This window comes from Hyposmocoma kahamanoa, unplaced genomic scaffold, assembly GCF_003589595.1.
Source record: "Hyposmocoma kahamanoa isolate Upper Pololo Valley unplaced genomic scaffold, ASM358959v1 88, whole genome shotgun sequence".
Lineage (NCBI taxonomy): Eukaryota > Metazoa > Arthropoda > Insecta > Lepidoptera > Cosmopterigidae > Hyposmocoma > Hyposmocoma kahamanoa.
Genome location: NW_020654466.1, coordinates 20,029,034 through 20,050,885, shown reverse-complemented (window position 1 = coordinate 20,050,885; position 21,852 = coordinate 20,029,034). Strand labels below are relative to the sequence as shown.

Below are 21,852 nucleotides of genomic sequence, written 5' to 3'. Positions count from 1 at the left end.
CTTTCAATAAAATTTCAGGCGTTCCGAATTTAAATAAATTTTGACTCGCATATCGCCGTAGGTTCACGGCTTTAAGAGCTGGTTTTTTTTGGGAGAACAGTTTTGTGTAGTTAACTATTCTTTACAAATAATTTATGGGTGCTACTAATGTGAAATAACATAAAAAAAAGTTATAACCAGTTTAAGGAAATTTTCGATTTTAATAACATAACGCTTGCATTTTGGAAAAGCGACAAAGCTTAATAAATAGCGTTTCAAATTCCAGTTAAACTTAATTAAATTCAATAAAAATTTAATTGCTGTTCTTTAGCCTGGGCTGGTAGCTGTAAAAATATCTAACTGGGTGACGAAATACTTACATAGATTTCTCTTAGATGGCGCTAAAGCTAAAAAGTCGTTGAAAACCGAATACAAAGATCCGATAACTAGCACTCAGAAAAATTCAGTAGGATCTCTGGTTCGTTCCGTTGCTTAGTTGGCATAGAGTCTTGTGCGGTTTGCTAAGAGAAGTCGGTTCGCGTCCGGCCGGACCGAAGGAGTTTTTTCTAAGTGTTCGATTAATTATAACAAACTAGTGGAGTAATTTAAAATGTAAAATATAAATGTAATATTATTATTTTTCGAGCTTCAATCTTTTTTTAAATTTCTAAGCATAAAAATCGAGGTGAGTTTTCTCTAAAACCATACAAAAACGGAACACGATAACGATAATATAGTTTTTAAATATATTCTAGTCTTATAAAAGTATGTCATGAGCGTTGTGGGTGTAAGTCCATAGTCTCAAACTACCTCAATAAGAAACGGCGGGTCAGTACATAGGGCGTTTCACGGTTATGGGACACGAAGAGAAAGCGCTTAAAATATTGTAGAAAGAATATTTGAAATATATGAGAAGACTTTTTTATCTTTAAAAGCTTTCAAAAATTTTTTAAAGTTGCTTGTCTCTTTTGGGAATCGAACCGACCAAATGTGAAAAAACAACATCTGCATTTTTATGATGCAATGACAATAATCACTTAAATATTGTAGAAGCAATATTTTTCGTCACAAACGGGCCGTAAGCTTGTTTGCTGCCTACTTAATATATAAACAAAAAAAGAAAAAAGCAATACTGGACGAACTTAAAAGACGTATGATGAATGAAGCTTTATACGTGTCATCGAGTATATAACCATAAATAGAGACGAAATAAGGGCCATACATTTCTGGTAACTTATCAGTGATACATCACTTATAAATATCAGCTCTCGTTTGCACTGAAATAAAGACGGCGCCAACAACTGACCTGTGTGTATGTCTCCGTATATTCCAAAAATATTGTGTATTTATTGTAATAAAGATAATATCTCTAACAATATGGCTGTTCAATTCGGTGGTGTAGGGAAAAACACAATACATCTAATTACGAAACAAACGGAATCAAATTTCATCGGTAATTAAATATTAAATATGTACTTTTGCAATTTTCGTCTATTATAGCAAAGCTCAAGTTAACTGGTCGATTTGAAGTGAAACAATTGACGACACCTATTGACGACACCCGCCAAATATTTCGAATTGGGCTGGCCAATCGGAGTGCAGTTGTCACAGGTTTCAAATAAATTAAATGACATTTCGTCTCTATTTCTAGTTATATACTCGATGACGAGAGTAGGCTCCCGGTTTAAATATCACCTTACCTTTGGACAAAGGTGACAGTAAATGGTAATGAACACTAGCGCCACCGGCGGAGCTGCCCGTCAATGTGATGCTGTCAGGGTTGCCTCCAAACACTTTGATGTTCTTCTTTATCCAGTGCAACGCGAAGGCTTGATCCTTCAGGCCAATGTTTCCTGGAGCTGCTTTGTCCCCAGTGCTTAGGAAACCTGTCAATATAGTAGAAATATTTTTTTTAGAAGTTCAATGACCTTGGGTAAAGGTTTTTCGATACTGAGTTGGTAAGAATGGTCAGATCAATGTGAAAATATCGGATCATTTTATTCTTGGGAAAGGTTTGCAAGGTAAGTTAATCGATTAGATACTACAACCACGTTGTGAAGAGTATGTGTGAGACTGTAAGCCAATAATATAATAGCCATTCAGCAGCATTAGAGCTCCTTGTGAAAGAGGTCATCCAAGAAAACACTACCATTTTACGTATTTCTGTCGCTAAAACAATAATGTGACCATTACTGCTTCCGGTTTTGAAGGGTAAGGGAAGAGCTTTTAATCGCAAAGATACGAGATGCACATAGGAGACATAAGTTGACAAGTCCCTTGCCCTTCAAAACAGGAACGCAGTAAAGCTCACAGTACTGCTTGGCGGTAGAAATAGCTAAGGTGGCACTACTTCCCCGGATGAACTCTTTCACAAAGAGCTCTACTGCTACCAGCAGCTTGATTTTGATTGTCTCTCCCGATCGGAAACTGCGTCTCTTCCGACTCGAGGCGTTGCGATTCACAACTGGCCGATCGGAAACTTTGACATTTCAAATCGGAATAATTGTTAATTTAACTCATATATTAGAAAGATATAGTAGGAATCAGGTTCATCTTCTCGCTCGGAAACCCATCTGATTTCGAGACTCGGATGGACCCGATCGGATCGATTCCCATTTGAATTAAAATCAGCCTGCTGGTACTACGATATCCTCATAGTATTGCAGTGTGTTTTTTAAATCTGGTCGTTTATTTTACATTTTTATTTTAGGTCTAATTTGTTTATAGGAAATGAAACTTTTTTCGGGTCTAAATCATGCGTTTGTATTTTTCTAACAAACCAAAGTTTCGGGTCCCTTATATGGTCACGGCTGACTATAAGCCATAATCATGGGACCTGTAAATGACAAATATACGTTATTTAGATGTGTAACAATCGTGAAAACTCAAGAACTCGTTAAAACCGTCTAACTCACCGAGCGGTCCGACTCTGTAGTTAAAAGTGACGACAACCATGTCCCAGTCCATGATGAAAGTGGGATCGTATACAGAACCACTGCCGTACATGAACGCTCCTCCATGGATGAACACCATGACTGGTAGGTTTGCGTTTTCTTTGAGGCTGGGGGAGTAGATATTTACGAAGAGGCAATCTTCTGCGCCTGTTGATAGGATAAGAGTTTAAGGAGAGGATGTTGATGAACTGCATGTAATAAATATAGAAAACATTTGTACGCCTATTGTTTAGCTAGACCTTAGAGGATGGAAAAAAATAAAGGAAGACACAGTGAAGCTGTACCTACTTGTCAGAGCAATATGTTAACTTTTTTGGAACATTAAAAAAAATTGGTACAGTAAAATGCCGCTTTTTGCGCTGTTGGGTCCCTAGCCGCATTACTTTTTGTTTTGTCTTTTATTTAATACACGCCTTGGGCATTTTCCGTCTGCGTCTCAATTTTCTACGCACCCCCTCCGCTCACCACGCTACATTGGTTAATTATCAGATAATTACCAAAGAATATAAATATCTTCATAATTTTGAACCGCAATATTTAGCATATCTTTATTTAGACGATGTAATTGATGCAGTATGCAGACTAACATTATTTCTACTTTTTGCTTACCCATAATTTGTTGTACAACAGGATCGTACTGCAAACAGTTTTCAACGGGTCCTGTGGCGTCCCATACTCCCTTCCATGGCTTGACAGGTCGAGGTGGCTGAATAAGCATATTAAATTCTAGCTACATTAGAAATTGGCATAGGTAACCTAAATAATGTTAAAACTTGTGGAATTACATCTATTTGCTGAGTTTTATTGAAGTCGGTTAATACAAAGTGGGTGAAATTCGACAAATTGGATTCATCCCCTAATTTTCCACCCTTAAAGGTGGAATATTTTCTTCAAATGTACAATTTTCAACTAAAACCTTATTATTAAATTCACCGCTACGGGTCTAGTTCCCTGTATTATTCATATGGACGACAACACACCTAGTGCGGGCGTGTGAGCCCGTCCCGCCCATCCCGCCCGACCCGCCCGACCCGATCCGACACGCGCCCGTTCCGCTCTCGCTCTTTGTATGTTCACGCTTAAATGTAAACAAACTATCAAATACCCCGTTACACAGAGCGTATTGTTGTTCACACAAGCTCTTAATTGGCAATAGACGTGCATTATTATTGAGTTTCAATAAGCAACGAACATAACTGCTGTTTCTTTGTGTTCGGTGTTTGTATTAATAATTACGAGTATAACAAACTGGTGACTTTTCACCTACTAAACTATTATAATAGTTAATAGTAGTGGTAATAATTAGAATTTGCACTCTGAATTCAATTTAATTTAATTCTTAATTATTTACTTCATTAATAATAATTTTCTGTTAGTAAAATTCAATATAAATGTTATGTTATGTAATGTACTGTTTAATTATTTAATGTAATGTGTTGTATTATGTAATGGGTGTATACTAAAACAACGAAACAATTAATTTTTGTATTCGCAAGGCCTGTTGTCTCGATCTGTAGTTCAGTTGGTAGAGCGGTTGCCCTAGGTTGGCATTAGGCATGTCAGATGGCCCGGAAATTCGGGATTGTCCTGGAATTTTAGACTTTACTGTCCCGGATTACAAACATTTAGAAGTTGTTTTTACAAACTTCCTAGGTTTATTTTCATAAAAGATGTCCCTCAAACGCAGCGCTGTAGAAGTGTAGGAAGGAGGTCGTGGGAAGGAATGTCGAATTATTGATTGCGAGTGACGTAAAGTTTGTAGGCACGTAATGGGTATTAAAAACTCCCAAAAGATAGTAGTAAACAATGTTACAGTCATGTTATGACCATCAAATTAGATAGATAGCCATCTGACAAATTAGTTCCGGCAATTGCCGCGGGATTTTTTTTATAATATCAAGTAACGGGACGAACAAGTCGTGCACCTGATGGTAAGCTGCACGCCTGTCCATAACAGTTGCAGTGTCCCCAGAGCTTTAAATTGCCACTGCGCCCTTCACCCTGAGACATAAATTGACATGTGCCATGTGCCTGTAATTATGCCAGCACCCTTACCCTTCAAAACCGGAACACAGTAATGCTGACATTACTGCTTGGCGGCAGAAATAGGTACGGTTCTTAAGGCCAAGGTTAGGCTCTACTGCTACTATCACAAATAGCTCTACTGCTACTATTTTCATATATATTTTGCTTCGGCCCGTCTCCCTTGTCCTAGCAGAGTTGTCCCGGAAAGTATAAGTCAGTATTTGCTAACCCTAGTTGGCATACAGACAAAAGTTCGTGCAGTCAGATCGCAGGAATTTTTCTTTGTTCGTATTAATAATTATAACAATTTGATCATGTTGGGATTGGTTCCATTAAAAAGATTGATTGATTACATTAAAATCCACTTTATAGAGTCAATGTTTTTTCAATCAACTTGCACAGGAAATATTAATAATGTTTCCGAAAATAACTTTCATAAGGCAACGTTTTTTACCTTAAAAATAATCCTCTTGTGTACTTTACGGAAAAGCTTATAAGCTTTTCCATAAAGTACACAAGAGGATTATTTAAAAAAAATAGATTCTTGGATATTAAAACGTTATTTCCATATCATTTGGTTTACAATACTACCTACTTATTACTGGCTCAATTTTAATGGAACACTTAAAAAAACGTACATTCATTGAAAAAATATTCATTTAAAAAATATTTTTAGTTTTGACCGTAAGTTAGGAGTTTGCCATTTCACTGGTTTGTGTTGTAGGATCATTAGTGAAATATTGTATTGTGTATTTATAGAAATGTTCAAATTGGAAAAAAAAACTGGATGGCTAATAAAAGTATATTTTATTGATATTTTTATAGCATGTGTTTGATGCTTCGGCATAGTAATAATTTTTGTTATGTTCTACGACAATTTCAACAGCTTTTTATGTTATTATTATTATAAAACTGTGAATTGTTTTGTAGTCAAAGTCGGTGTTCCGAAGTACCTAGGTTATATTGTGTAAATGGCCGTGGATGACCTTTATATATATCCTTTTTTATGTATATACTTATATGTTTCCTCTTTATGTATATCCTGGAGATCAGTCACACAAGTTAAATCCTAGTATGGACTCCAGTCTCTTGCAAAGGTATACTAATGATAAGTCCATAATGTAAACCACTTTTATTTATAAGATAACTTTGTAAAGAGAGAAATAAAGACTATTATTATTATTATTATTTTATTATTACTATTATTATTATTATATTTACATTAATGACCTTTGTAACCTAGATTTACAAGGTGGAAAGATTATATCCTATGCTGATGATACTGTTCTACTCTTTTCTGCAAACTCTGACAAGGAGGTATACGACTATGCACAGCGTGGATTCAATATAGTAAATAACTGGCTCCAACATCATTTGCTAACACTAAATACGAATAAAACTTGTTTTATGCAATTCCATATGCGGAAATCAAAGTCATTTATATCTAACCCTAAACTATATGCTCACCATTGTTTTGAGCCTACTAACAACCTGTGTAAATGTCCAGACATTGCTATTACTAACAAGATAAAGTATTTAGGTGTTATATTAGATCATAACCTATCCTTTAAACACCATATCGAAGCATTAAGCGCTCGACTCCGTATGTTAATGTTTGTGTTAAAAAAACTACGCGTTTCTGCTGATTTTAAAATAATCAGGCAAGTTTATTGTGCATTATGCCAATCATTAATTACTTACTGCATTACATCATGGGGTGGTATAGCTAAAACTAATTTACTAATCATTGAAAGAGCCCAGCGAGCTGTCCTAAAGTTTTCTACCGCCCTTTCCGTTACCCCACTGACCTTCTGTATAAGTCATGTAAAGTATTAACTGTAAGGCAATTATTTATTAAGTCCACAGTTCTCAAACAGCACGTATTACTCCCATATATTACTAAAAACTATAATAAAAGACGAAAAGATATTGTCTGCCCCAAAATTATATCATCAAAACATACTTTTATTTCAAGATTTTTTGTGTTTCTTGGACCATTTTTGTACAATAAATTAAACGCCAAATATTCCATTTATAATTTCTGTTGCTTTAAGGTAAAGAAAATTCTCCAAGAAGCTCTTCAAAATATGTCCTATGAGGATACAGAGAATTTATTTATTATCGTAAAATAAACGTTGTCTTATTTAAGTGTACATTTTTTTGATTGGCAATATATTGTTTAATTGTTTAATTTTATTTCATAAGATTCTCCTAAAAAGTATTTATAATATTAACAGTATCCACGTTTATAATTAGTAGTACTTTTTACCTGAAATACAGGACTTTCCTAGTTCAGGTACATGTGTTATTTTTACATTAAATCGCATAAGTAGTCTTTAGTTTTCTCTGTACATTATGTTACTGAATAAACAATTTTATTTATTTTATTTATTTATTATATTTCAATTACAAGTAGTCAGTTTTGTTCCGTGTAATATTATTCAAATATTTACTATGAGCTAAAATTATTTTCTGAACTTTGACAAATATACATATCAATAAATGGCATTGTGTGTAACAAACTAATTTATAAATTAACGCTTTCTAATATGGGTAGATGGCGCTAATCCTAAACAAAATAAAGGAAAAGCCGGGAGTATCTATAAAAAATAGAAAATAAGCGCCATCTAGTTGATTTGTTTGTTATGACCAGAAATGCCTAGAGTAGCTCTGCCGTCCACTAAATAAAACGCGGCTATGAGACAAATCGTCAAATAACCGTTTTAAACAGCAATAATCTCACAACAGAGTACTAAAAAAACCGACCTCAAAAGTGCGCGGAATTACGTCTATTTGCTAAGTTTTATTGAAATATCCTTAAATTCGCCACTATACAGGACTTGACACTGGAGATAAGAAAAATCGGTTCTCACTACTCAAAGTATATTGAGAGAGAAACGCCTTGTTAAGTAAAATTTAGGCGCTATTTATAAAAATGAATCTTCATGCGTGAACAGCCACCCTTAGAGGTGGATGATGTTCTTCAAAATGAAATGGGACCACTATGGAAGTACCCCCTTTCCAACAAAAAAGAATCATGAAAATCGGTTCACAAATATAGAAGTTATCGCGTAACATACAAAAAAAAACATACAATCGACTTGAGAACCTCCTCCTCTTTTTAAAAACAGTTAAAAAAATTCGACTTATTGGAGCCTACCTTAACGATGCATAGCTGAAATATCTTTAAACAATTTCAATATTCTAAACCTGGGTTATGGTTTATTATAATATCTCAAAAAACCATACTTTTTCACATAACCGCGGTTTAGTTAGCGGCGGGCAGAGTTTTGATAAGTTGCAGCTAGTCGATGTGAAAATAAATTAGTGACAAAAATAACTATTTGGTACTCGTCGCGCCTTCTGTTGTACCAATAGGTACTAATTACCCGACTACACTGTCTTGTATCGTGATTAGCAGTCCTCTTCACAATTAGTCAAGGTCCATGCTAAAAGAAATAGCACGTTTTTTTGTAAAGAAGATGCACGTGTACTAAATTCCTGGTTGCTGCGTTAATAAATACGTTGATCAGTTTGCAATGCGAAGAATTAAAGATTAATATGACAAATAGTCGTACCAAAATTTAATATCTTCTATTACAAGTAACTATCATAGAAAAACGAAAATGCTTTCTCCCATCGAGTATATAATCAGAAATAGAGACGAAATGTCATTTCATTTGTTTGAAAACTATTCTGCCAAATCATTACTGTGACAACTGCGCTCCGATTGGCAAGCCGAATTCGAAATAATTGACGGGTGTCGTCAATTGTTTCACTTCAAATCGACCAGTTCACTTGAGCTTTGCTATAATGGACGAAAATTGCAAAATTACATATTTAATATTTAATTACTGATGAAATGTGATTCCGTTTGTTTTGTAATTAGATGTTTTGCTGTTTTTCCCACACCACCGAATAGAACAGTACGGCATTGTTAGAGATATTATCTTTATTACAATAAATACAGAATATTTTTTGGAATACACGGAGACGTACACACAGGTCAGTAGTTGGCCTGTCTATATTTCAGTGCAAACGGGAGTTGATATTTATAAGAACTGTATCGCTAATGTGTTACCAGGATTATATGGCCCTTATTTCGTCTCTATTTATGGTTATATACTCGATGTTTGAAAACTATTCTGCCAAATCATTACTGTGACAACTGCGCTCCGATTGGCCAGCTGAATTCGAAATAATTGACGGGTGTCGTCAATTGTTTCACTTCAAATCGACCAGTTCACTTGAGCTTTGCTATAATGGACGAAAATTGCAAAATTACATATTTAATATTTACTTACCGATGAAATGTGATTCCGTTTGTTTTGTAATTAGATGTTTTGCTGTTTTTCCCACACCACCGAATAGAACAGCACGGCATTGTTAGAGATATTTTCTGTATTACAATACTTACAGAATATTTTTGGAATATACGGAGACGTACACACAGGTTAGTTGTTGGCGCTGTCTATATTTCAGTGCAAACTAGAGTTGATATTTATAAGTGATGTACACTGATAAGTTACCAGGAATGTATGGCACTTATTTCGTATCTATTTCTGGTTCTGTATACTCGTTCTCTTGTAAATTTTTCGTACATAGTATTATTGTTGATTGTCATTGAAATAAGAAGATATTCACGTGAAAGTTTTTACAAATAAATATTTACAAAACTTCTTGTCGACCAAATGACACATAAGAGGTTTTAAATTTGCAACGACGAAATAGGGTTTTTGTTGTAAACGTAATGTTGGAAACATTATCGTACATCTTGGAGGATACATTGTCCCCGGTGGCATGTTTAACGGAATGAAATACCATCCTACATCTCTACGTAAATTTATTAACAGAGCTCGAGCAGGACACATTGGCAAACTAACTAGGCTACCATTCACCCGCTTGGCATTGCCCAATGGGGCGCACAGACGGAGCCAGCCCCCAACGATGTGTTATTCGTAATCCCTGTACGTGTGGTGCACCCTGAGCATCAATCGTCGAGCAACTTTCATGACAATTAGTATTCGGATGCATTCGGAAACCCGAACATTGCCGAGGAACATGAAGGATATAGTTGTACTGTACTTATTTAGAAAATGCTTAAAGTATATAGAACTGGAGACGTCATCGATAGGCAGTCGCCGCTGTCAAGGTACATGTAAAAAAATTGCAAAAGTAAATCCGCTATATCCAGTCTAGCCAAGAGTGGAACGACATTTCAAATACGTGATCAACCAGTACATAACACATATCGGGACAGTCACTTCATAACTTTCCGTCTCTAGCATATTTATGAGAATCGATTTTTTATACGCCTATTCTGTGTACGGACATGACATGAATGTGTGTTTTATCTGTGTATTTGTAAAAATAAGCTTGTCGACTTTTATTTGTGTGAGTTCATAGTAACACAACTCAATATTGCATTTGAGTGCACCTGTTTGCTAGTAGTATTACCCCGCCGCCCTTCTAAAAGTGGCAGAAAGTTTTGTTCGAAAAATAACGCTCTAGAGAAAAAAGTGTGTCATTCAATATAGATAGATTCCAACCTCTTCGAGTTGAGAAAATTAATTGAACACTCGTTCATCTCAGTATCCTGTTGATAATGAATTTTGTTATCGAAACCATCGCTAGTATTTATTTATTTATTTATCTTAAAAGGAAGACCAACAGCTTAAAACTAACTTATATAATAATAATAACAACTGAGAACCAATTATAGACCCTCACAAATAAAAACATAATATAACAATGCACAATTTAAGTAACCTATCGCTATAAACATAACTTAATACGTAAACCATTAACCTACAACCGCAGTTGCAGGCCTCACTATGAGTCAAAGAAATGCCCACTCAGTGCTCTTCTCACCGCAATCGCACTCGTATTGAAAAGATCCAGATCAAAGGAAGTACCTACATAGAATGTTAAAATTATTGTTTGCACGCCAAATAAACTAATTTTGCCTATAATTAGTACGGGCCGGGGGTAGAACCAAATGTGAATTGTTTCTCAAGGATTTACAGGGAACTCGTTAATTCCGGACAATCTATCAATATCATTTAATGTTAATGCTATTTTCAATAAAAACATTAGATTACTAATGTCACGACGCATTTCAAGTGGTACGAGATGATGCTTCTTACAGATATTGAAATAATTCGCAGAATTGTAACAGTCCTTTGTACGATAACACAGAAAATTAGTAAACTTTTTTTGTATATTTTCCACCCGCGAGATATAATTGTAACGTGGTTTTTAAATTTGGCTGGCATACTCTAAAGTGCTGCGGGCAAATGAGCAATACAGTATTTTTAAAGTTTTCACCTGTGCAAAATCTTTGGCACACCGCATAACAAAACCCAGTGACCTAGAGGCCTAAGTCGCTATACTATCAACATGCGGGTCGAAAAGTAATTTAGAGTTACGTAGAACTCCCAGATCTCGTACAGTAGATTGGTTTTATAGTACCGCACCTTTGACAGAATCATTAAATGATACAGAGTTGTCTTTGCGACTGAAAGTAACCAAACAACACGTTGATGGATTAAGATCCAGATAATTAACTTGACAGTACTCTTCAAGTCTGACTGCAAGGCCACCGCTTTGTATCGTGTCTTCACATGGGCAAATATTTTCATTTCATCATCTAGTGCTTCAAACATAGGTTAATGTCGCTAACAAAAATAACAAATACTAGTGGACCAAGCGGCGAACCTTGAGGAACACCTTAACTCAACTAGTTGTATGATTACTAACTACCACTGTCTGGGATCTGCTGTCAATGTAAGACGAGAATTAGCTATTGCTAAGTATTGATAAACTATTTAAGGAACCAAAAGCAATTTATAGCCCTTTGGTCAACGGTAGAAGGTAGCTGCGTTCGATGTTAGCTTAGTTAAGGTGCCTCGGTCGTTGATGTATTGCTGTAGATAGTAATTAATTTTCATCCGAAAATGTCACCTGATCGCCTGTTAATAACTTTGGCGCTCTCCTGCAACTTAGCTCCCATATCTGAAATCCCACGGGATTGCGATATATGGTGAAATTAACAGAGAATTTACTATTTAGTGTATATTATAGAATGTTGAGGCTTTAACTTGGTAAGCGCATAGTATAAAAAAACAGTTTATTGAAAAGCTTTTTTGTGTAAAAAGGATTGTACTACCTATTTATTGCTTGCTGTATGGAATGTCACGGATAATCGCAATTAATATTGTAGTTATTTTAAAAATACAGTATGTTAAGTGTAGAGGGTTGGTAGAGACTTATTTTATTTCTAATTGAAAGAAACCAAAAAACTTGAAAATAAACGCCGGTTTATTATTGAAAGCAAGGCATAAAAATAAAGGAAAAAGGTACAAACAATTTTTGACAGATGAGAGATCTTGTACATTGGCGTAGGTTCACGTACAGTCAGCCTAGTTTCAAATTATAACAAATTGAAGACAAATTGCATTTATTTTAAATATTAATTAAATTTAAAAAAACTAATAAAAATACAAAGTATTTAACAAAGTCTACCTGGAAGGTTTTTTGTATAAAACTAACTCTTGGCCACAATTTTATTATATATTAAGCGACTATGTTACCGGTAGTGGTATGCGTCTGTTCGATTCTCGGGCCGGGGGAAATATTTGTATGGCCTGCATTTATTTCTCTCGTGAGTTTGGGTGTAATTTGTGGTTGTCTATGTGTGTGTCCATGGCTCCCGCGACACAGGGTTTCTCCAGTGCGGGGCTATGTTGAGTGTGTGCGTTATTATTATTATGGTGACCCCTTTCCAATGAACTAAAATATAAGCAGCAGTTCCATATATTTCGGACAGGAAGTTGGGAGCATTTGGTTTATAATATTTTTCACATATTTATTACCATTTAGTCTGGCTATTTTTATTTAGGTACTGGGTTGTCCTGTTTCAGTACTTGAAGTCGTCTTTGGTCCTCAAAAAAAAAAATGTAAATATACATTTCTACCCATCGACTGTGTTTTTTATCTTCTCCTTGTGAAATATTTCGTCCAGGGAAATACTGCCACCTTATCTATGTCTGCCTGTGTCAATCCTTGTGAAGCGAGAGTGTTCGTGTGGATTGTATGTATATAGGTAGTGTTTGTGTGGCGTGAACACTCAATGAATCAATTATGAGATGCAATGAATGTACTAAACGTGAAATATTTAAATAAATAAATGAAAAATATATAAAATATACTGCAAATTAAAATTAAATTATAAAGTGTAAAAATAATAAATAATATAGTATTATGTAGTGTAGTGTAGTGTAGTATAGTGTAGTGCAGTGCAATGTAATGTAGCCTAATATAACATATTGTGTAATATGTGCTTTAACTCTAAACTCTGCCCGACTTAATACAATACATTGCCTAAGTCGTAGATCCTAAATAATAATAATGGTAATGGTAGGTAAATCTAATTAGGGCGTAACTTGCGTAGGTATTAGGGGGTTAACTGTTAAGTGATCTGTGGTTAAGTAGGCTACGTGTTGTCTTTGTGCGTAAGAAAAAGGTTTTCTATTTCCGATTTAAGGTTGGCTTTGGAAACAAAAAACAAATCAAGGTTACTAAATTTTCCTATTTTTTTTTCTCATTGTGTGTATTAGTGCATTTCGGTGATAATACACGCATATGCACTTATCAACTTATGTCTCAGGGTAACGGCTGTAGTAGCAGTGCAACTGTTATCAATCGACCGAATATCGACCGACCCCAGACGCGCGGCTTGTTTGTTCCGTCACTTGATATAATAAAAAAAATTTGAAATTATTATTATTTATAATTATTAATACAAAGATCGAACACTCAGAAAAAATTCCTTCGATCCGGTCGGATTCGAACCAACGTCTTCTTGCATACCGTGCCAGACGCTATACCAACTAAGCCACCGAACGAACCTACGGACCTCACGAATTCTTCTATGTGCTTGCGTCGTGTCTTTGTACTTGGTCTTTCAACGACTTTTTAGTCGTAGCTTTTTAGTGATAAATCTGTCATTTCTGTTCGTCCCACACGCAAAATAGGCGCTTTGTCGTCTAGTTGCGGATACCAGCCCGTTGCACCAAGTACCAAGTACCAAGTAGTACAGAGTCAATATCACGTGTTTCTCGTCTTCAAATTAGTTTTCAGAACACAGATTCCTTTACCATACCCCTTTCGAAGGAGGAGGCAAATCGTTTGAAGTGTCACCATAACAATGACACAAGGATGGAGTGTTCCAACTTTCTTGTTGACCTAAGCTAAGGAGTAACGATGACGGGGAAGGGGCCTCTTCTTCTTATCGTGTCGACACTATTATTCACTTTGAATGCAAATTGCTACCTTGACTGCGTAAGTGCTGCATGGATTGTGTTGGGGCACCGCAGTCACATTGGGTTAGACTATAGCATCCCTGATACCCCATTTACACATTTTGTCTCTGCATCGACCAACATCAATGCGAAGTCGATTCAGGGACTTTCACATGAGCGACGATAGGAAATGAATTGCAAACTTCCTGCGCACATACTTTGAAACGTATCCGATAGAAAACCGACAAGCTATTTTTCATTTTTCACAGAATCTTTAAAAAAATTTAAGAGTAACATTTTCGCTCTAACGGATCCAAGATACTTGACTAGTACCGAGCAGAGACATCCCAAGGGTGACAGAAATACTCATGCATGAGCGAATTAATCCTTAATAAGGTTTGAATTGCTGTGTTGTTTAATAGACTTATTATAATGAAATTACAGGCACGTGGGACTTGTCAACTTACGTCTCAAGGCAACGGGCGTAGTGGCAGTGACCCTCAGATCTGTGCGATTTAAAATCTGAGTGGCACTGATGCTGTTATGAACCGGTAGCTTGTCATCGGGCGCACGACTTGTTCGTCCCGTCAATTAATATTATAAAAACAAGCCACGACTGGCTGAGTATGGAGAGGTGTTGTTTCCTACATTTATGTATGTTAGTCAATGTTAGGTTTGGCAGAAGAAGCACGAAAGTAGAATAATATATAATGCAGTAAAAATAACAGCTCTGAGAAGTATCTATGGCTAGTGTGACTACAGGATAAATTACGGAACAGTGTGATGCGTTGCGGAGTGGATTAAGTTGTAGTGACAAAGATAGAGAAAGGGACGCTTAGACAGTTCGGACCTGTAGAGATTACGAATGAAAGAAGATTAATAAAACAGATTTTAGAAACAGAGAACATTGACTTACAATTATATGGACGTCGGGTTCGCGCTAAAAAGTGTCCGAACTTATAGGGCGTTAAAATTGTATACAAAGCGTCATTCACACTTTAGTCTTCGTTTGTTCGACTGACAGCGAAGCAAGCAAAGTTAGACAGTACTGCGATGACATTACAATTTAAATTCAACGGTTTAGCCTTTTCATATTCCTTTACATGTCACTACGTTTAAATAGGTTGACTTGTGACATTTTTTTCGTGGTTTTTGTATTAGACCCGTCGTCCATTTATTTGTAAGTCAATGACAGAGAAAGAAACCTTTAGAGGTATAAGGCGTATAATTTACCACCATGTCTGCGACTTGTTTGCCCCATCCACTTGGTATTATAAAAAAACGATTCTTTTCGGGATCGAAATCACATATATGTTGTTTTTTTATCAACTTTTAAAAAAGGATGAGGTCCTCAATTCGACTCTATTTTTTTATGTATGTTAGGCAATTACTCCGGCGTTTGTGAGCCGATGTAGATGGTTCTTTTTCTGTTGGAAAGATGGTACTTCAGTTTTGGTCCCATTTAAATTTGAAGAAAATGTTCCACCTCTACGGGTGGCAAACTAGGGGATGAATCCAGTTTCGCGCGCTTTCCGGTAACCGATTTTAATTAAATTTGGCAAATACATGTAATTCCACGAACTTTTGAGGTCTTTTTTTAAAAAAAAGGTTATAATTATTTGAAACTTCTAAATGTATACGCGATTCGAAAAACAATTAGCTTCATTTTGTATGTGCAACAGTCGCGAAAACCGAAGAATTCGCGAGTTATTATATTTTGAAAGATATGTTATACTGAATATTCGCATTTTGTTCACTTCATTTGATTCTGTTTACGATTTACTAGGTAACATAATTGAAATGCCATATACAGAACTTTACGAACAAATTATTTATTCATAAGAATAACGGATATTAAAATCTAACGGTGCTTTACACGCTTAAACGCCGGCCACAAACTTGTCTACAACACTGTACGGGTACACTTTGATAAAATTAAAATTCCTTTTGTTTTATTTAATTTTTATATCTGTCTGATTTCGTATAATACTATTTCTCAAATAACATACATGAATTTATGGCAATTTTGAACCGACTTCAAAAATGGAGGAGGTTCTTACCTTACGCAATTACTCAGATATTTGTGAACCGATTTAGTGGCTCTTTTTTGTTGTCAAGGGGGTAGCTCAGTAGTGGTCTCATTTAAATTTGAAGAAAATATTCCGGCCTTAAGGGTGGTAAATGAAGGGATGAATCCGATTTATTGGATTTCACACACTTTCCGTTAACCGATTCCAATAAAACGATTCAAATAGATGTAATTCTATAAACCATGGAGGTCGTTTTTTATAAAAAGTTATAATTACTTGAATTGAAGTCGAGTACAGATAAATCCCTTAATTATCGAGTAGATGGTAGTGGTTAAGACATCATCATCATTTTTATAATATGCTATTAAATTAATATTTTACATTGAGAGCAAAATATATTAACTTCAAAAATTCTCACCTCGAATCTGAGTCCGCCGACGGGCGGCTCCGCATAAGGAACTCGCTCAAAGCTGGCAAATGTCCTGCCTTTTATAGTCTCTTCCCAAATACCCTCCAAACTGCCACCGGGAACTTCTACTGTAGGATTGAAGTCATCCCCAAAAGCAAAATTAAAAACAATAAAAATTAAAAACGGAAGCATTTCGCGTGCGGCTTAGTCGTGTTATAGCGAATCACTAACAGAAGCTGCAGCCGGAATGTGTTAGCTTTATGGTAATCAGAAAAGGTAAACAACCTGACTCCCTTACTGTGTACGCATGGTGGGGTCATGGTACGGTGTAGTGGATTCTTGTCATAAATAAAGAAGAATTAATTGCTTAGAGTAAATGCAAATATTGGACATTTTGCTGCGGTTAAAAATATACAACCCACAGCAAGAAGATTTTTTTTAAATTTTTATTTTAGACGAACACAACACTTGACATCCAATATTGATTAAGACATTAATTTGCTTAAAAATTAGATTTGAACCAGAATGCCATTTAGAGAAGTAACTGTCAATTTATTACAAATTACAAAATGTATGTTGGTATAACTATAATCTCAGTACAGAGTACTAAAAATACCGACCTCAAAAGTACGTGGAATTACGTCTATTTGATAAGTTTTATTGAAATATCCTTAAATTCGCCACTATACAAGACTTGACACTGGAGATAAAACTATATTGAGAGAAAAACGCCTTGAATTGGAGAAATAGCAAAATCAACCATTAAATTAATTGCTCCTTAAGTAAACTTTAGGCACTATTTATAAAAATGAAACTTCATTCGTGAACAGCCACCCTTAGAGGTGGATGATTTTCTTTAAAATGAAATGGGACCACTATGGAAGTACCCCCTTTCAAACAAAAAACAAAAAACAGTATAAAAGCGAAAAAAGAAGGGTTCAACTGGACTTTTAAAATACATGACACTTAGAGCTTCTTGTGAAAGAGTTCGTCCTGGGAAGTACTGCCACCTTACCTGTTTCAGCCGCCAAGCAGTAATGTAAGCACTACTGCGTTCCGGTTTGTAAGGGTAAGAGTGCTGGTCAAACTACAGGCACATGGGACTTCACAACTTATGTCTCAAAGTGACGGGCGCAGTGGCAATGTCCCTGCGATCTTTGCGATTTAAAGCTCTGAGTGTCACTACAACTGTTATGAATAGGCGTGTTGCTTACCACCAGACGTGAAAAAATGCTTATGGGCCCACCAGTAAGTAATGATCGCCCACAATTTAATTATTTGTTGATAGTGCCTTGCAGTCTTTTTTTCTTTTTTTAATCTTTTTTTGTACTAAAACAATCCACTAGTTTTCTTACCGCGCAGCCTGCGCTAAACATTATTACATGTAATAAGTTTAATTTTTTTTATACGTACGATAGTTAACGAGCGCTGGTCTATTGGGAAAACGGTTGCTTCAGAACTAAGAGGTCGAAGGTTCAAAAGCCTGTGGCGAAAAAAAACTGTCGCTATCGGTGATGGAAAACATAGTGATCTTTTTCTTAATCGTGAATTAACAGGTACCTTACAGAGGTACTCTAATACTTAAGCATTTTCATGTAAAACTTTGTACCCATTGTAAAGAGAAAAATAAAGATAATTATTATGAAAGATTATTTTGATTTTGCATTTATTTGGACGACAACACACCACGCGTGTGCACACACCACATAAATACACGGATTTAGATCCGCCGTGCTCCCGACCCGACACGCGCCCGATCCGCACCCGCTCTATATGTGTTTTCCGCTTTATCGCGACGATGCTCCTTTTATTATTGGACTATATTGAATTTGAATAGTCTGTTGCCACCTTGACTTCTTTATCCGTGGCTGCGTATAGATCTTCCCTTGTACAGGGCCCCAATTCTGCTAATTATTTTGAATCTACTGGTCATTGTAATTAATTCCATTAAGATTCCGCTGAGATTATATATAGGAATTATGATATTTGTTATTCTGTTAAAATGTTGTTGGAATGGCAGTTGAGTCTCAATAGAATGTCAGTGGAATGGCAGTGATTCATTCATTCATTCAACCACTAACGATTGATGTTGCCTAACTGGTTACCTGTCAGCATTCCGAAATTACATTTTCCAGAAATAACGTTGCTAGATTGAATTTTCGTAACCTCGAAAATAATTTTGAGAGGAAAATGTTTTCTCTTTTTAACTTTTTTTTTTTTTTTTTTTTAACCCTAGATTACTAACCTTATTTTTCAACGCTTATTACGAACCTTCGTCGTTTCGACTACGCTTATAAAAAAACGGATTTCACAGGGTTTGTGAAATAAAATAGGTATGTATATTTTTTGTGTTTATTTTTAATAACAATTATGTACCAATATATTATTATGCAACATATTCGTTAGAAACAGTCTGTTATATGAGATCATAGTTTTCATGCAAAATCTACATTTATGAAATATTTAAATTGCTTACATATTAAATTTATAAATGTTTGAAAAAACTTAAATTATTAAAATTAACAAAACAAATGAACTAAACAACAAAACATTTTGGTACAAATCTGGGAACTAGAACATTTGTGACATACTTGAAGCTTGCGTTCACAACACAACATTTTTTTGTATTTAGTGCAACTGCTTTTCGCTTTGCAAAGGGACACATCGCACCATTGACTTACAAATAAATGGACGACGGGTCTAATACAAAAACCACGAAAAAAAATGTCCCAAGTCAACCTATTTAAACGTAGTGACATGTAAAGGAATATGAAAAAGCTAAAACGTTGAATTTAAATTGTAATGTCATCGCAGTACTGTCTAATTTTGCTTGCTTCGCTGTCAGTCGAACAAACGAAGACTAAAGCGTGAATGACGTTCTGTTTACGATTTTAACGCCCTATAAGTTCGGACACTTTTTAGCGCAGACCCGACGGCCATATAATTGTAAGTCAATGCATCGCACAGATTTTCTTCATCTTTAGTATACGAATACAATGCATCTCTTTCTTCAGTTTCAAGTGTAGAACTACTATTACAACTACTTCCTGGTATTTAAAAAATTTATGTAATTTAGTCACGCAGAGCCTCCAAGGGTTGATATTGTTAATCTTTTTTTGCATGTGTGACTCCCCTTTTTAAATATTGACGTCGCAACAAAGGCCTTTTCCTTTGCATTCATAATATTAGTTACATAAATAACATAATTATGTATGAATGCAATGTTGAGAATTCTATAAAAATTGTACTACAAAGGCCATCGCCGAGGTAATGCCGCTTTGGGGTAATGCCGCCTTGGGGTAATGCCGCCGATATCAATAGAATCTTTGTCCTGCAGAAACGTGCAGTTAGGGCAATTTACAATCTGGGCCCTAAAGTATCTTTGAGAGATAAGTTTAAGGAAATTAACATTCTTACACTAGCCTCACAGTACATTTATGAAAATGTAATTTATGTTAAAAGGAATAATAATTAATAGTAATTTATTTATGAAAAATAGTGACAGACATAACATTAATACGAGGAATAGAAATAAACTAGCTTTTCTTGATAGTCGTCTTCACAAAGTCAAAAAATCATTTAAGGGGCAATGTATACGCTTCTATAACAAGATTCCGGTTGATATACAAAATTTGCTTTTCACGAGGTTTAAAACTATAGTGAAACAAAAACTTTATACTACAGGTTATTATACAACTTCTACGTACTTGGATGACAAAAATCCGTGGTAGTAACCCGTTTAGGTCATGGAGGTAGTCTCGATCTCTGATGTTTCAAATAAAAAAATAAATATTGTAAATGTCATTTACAAAGAGCAACCCCTAGAGTTTCTTGCTCATTTTTCTCAGGGGAATCTGCCTTACGAATGAGCGGTAGAGTTTAATATTGTGACGATTTCAAGTGTAATAATGCTTACCTATGAAATAAAGATTATTTTGAATTTGAATTAGAATACACTTTAGAAAAACCTCAAATTACATTTACCTACACCTAGTTAGGTTTTGTACCATGCTTCCAAACTTCTATACTAACCCATACTAGTTAAAAGTAATTACACTTTGGCAAACAATGCATAGATGGGTATACCGTGCCGATCGATACAATAAGTTTTAAACCAACAGGGGAACTTCTAAGTAGATGCGTAGAATTTAATAAGTAGAGTTTGAGGCCGTAATATTTTATGGTGGCTATAGAAGATCGTTAAAGCAAAATGGGGTAATTTGTGCAATCATTGTTAATCAATTGGCGTCATATTGTTGTAATTTTATATGCCTCCTTATGTTAGTAATCATAGTTTATATGTACTTCTGGATTATGAAACGTTTTAATGTTGATTTTATTGAAAATTATGATGTTTTACAACTTATTTTGATTTCTAATTATTCGAATTGTATTATAGTACCAAAAGTATTGCAGAGACCAGGAAGTAAGGGACTGCTAGACGAGTACCAGCCAGGCCTTTTTTTGTATACGAGTAAAGCAATCCTCGTTCCCGCCGCGGGATGTATAGTCCCTTTCTCAAACAATGCGAGGAAATATTAAAAGACTAAAGAGAGGAAGACGATAATAGAAAAAGTAAAAAAATATCAATATTTGACATTTGGCTCTTGTTTTAAATTAGGCGGAGTACAATTCATTACTGTATTTCCTTTATCTCCCTTCTCACTAGAACTCATTTTCGCCTCGAAAATACGAAAAAGACGGATCAAATAGAAAATAACACCAAAGTACTTACTTTAGTTTGTTTTACTGCATTTTTATTTTTTTATTTAAGGTTGCGGAAATTCGCTAGATTGTGGTGTTCATTGGGGGAGGCCTATTGTCCAGCAGTGGCCGTCTTTCGGCTGCAATAAAGATGACGAACATATCCTTGGTATACATAATAAAGCCACACGTGATCATTCGTTAAAATGTGTTTTCACGTATACAAATTATGTATATGTGAAATTTTATAATTCTTCTATTCATTTCCATAAAATTGTCTTTAGTTAACGTCTTCATGAAAAAATTATTAAGTATAAGTATAATTAAAAATTAAGTATAAGTGAACATTTAGAGTCTTCATGAAAAAGTCATAAAAATGGCCTTTATAATCGTACCGCTTCAAACTAAATCCATCTCAGGTTACATAACAAAAGTAGACGAATGCAATT

The 21,852-nt window shown here is 35.3% G+C and overlaps 1 protein-coding gene across 1 annotated transcript in view; it reads right to left on the bottom strand.

Moving 5' to 3' along the window:
* The window catches only part of LOC113235970 (venom carboxylesterase-6-like), a 30,805-nt gene extending 13,906 nt beyond the window's left edge, over positions 1-16,899 (bottom strand). The window contains exons 1-4 of the mRNA XM_026471894.1: positions 16,709-16,899; positions 3,543-3,639; positions 2,895-3,080; positions 1,680-1,865 (exon numbers count right to left, since the gene is read on the bottom strand). Of these exons, the coding sequence (XP_026327679.1) occupies positions 1,680-1,865; positions 2,895-3,080; positions 3,543-3,639; positions 16,709-16,891 (652 nt within the window). The 5' untranslated portion in view covers positions 16,892-16,899. The remainder of the gene's footprint in view (positions 1-1,679; positions 1,866-2,894; positions 3,081-3,542; positions 3,640-16,708) is intronic.
* Positions 16,900-21,852: the final 4,953 nt, after the last annotated feature.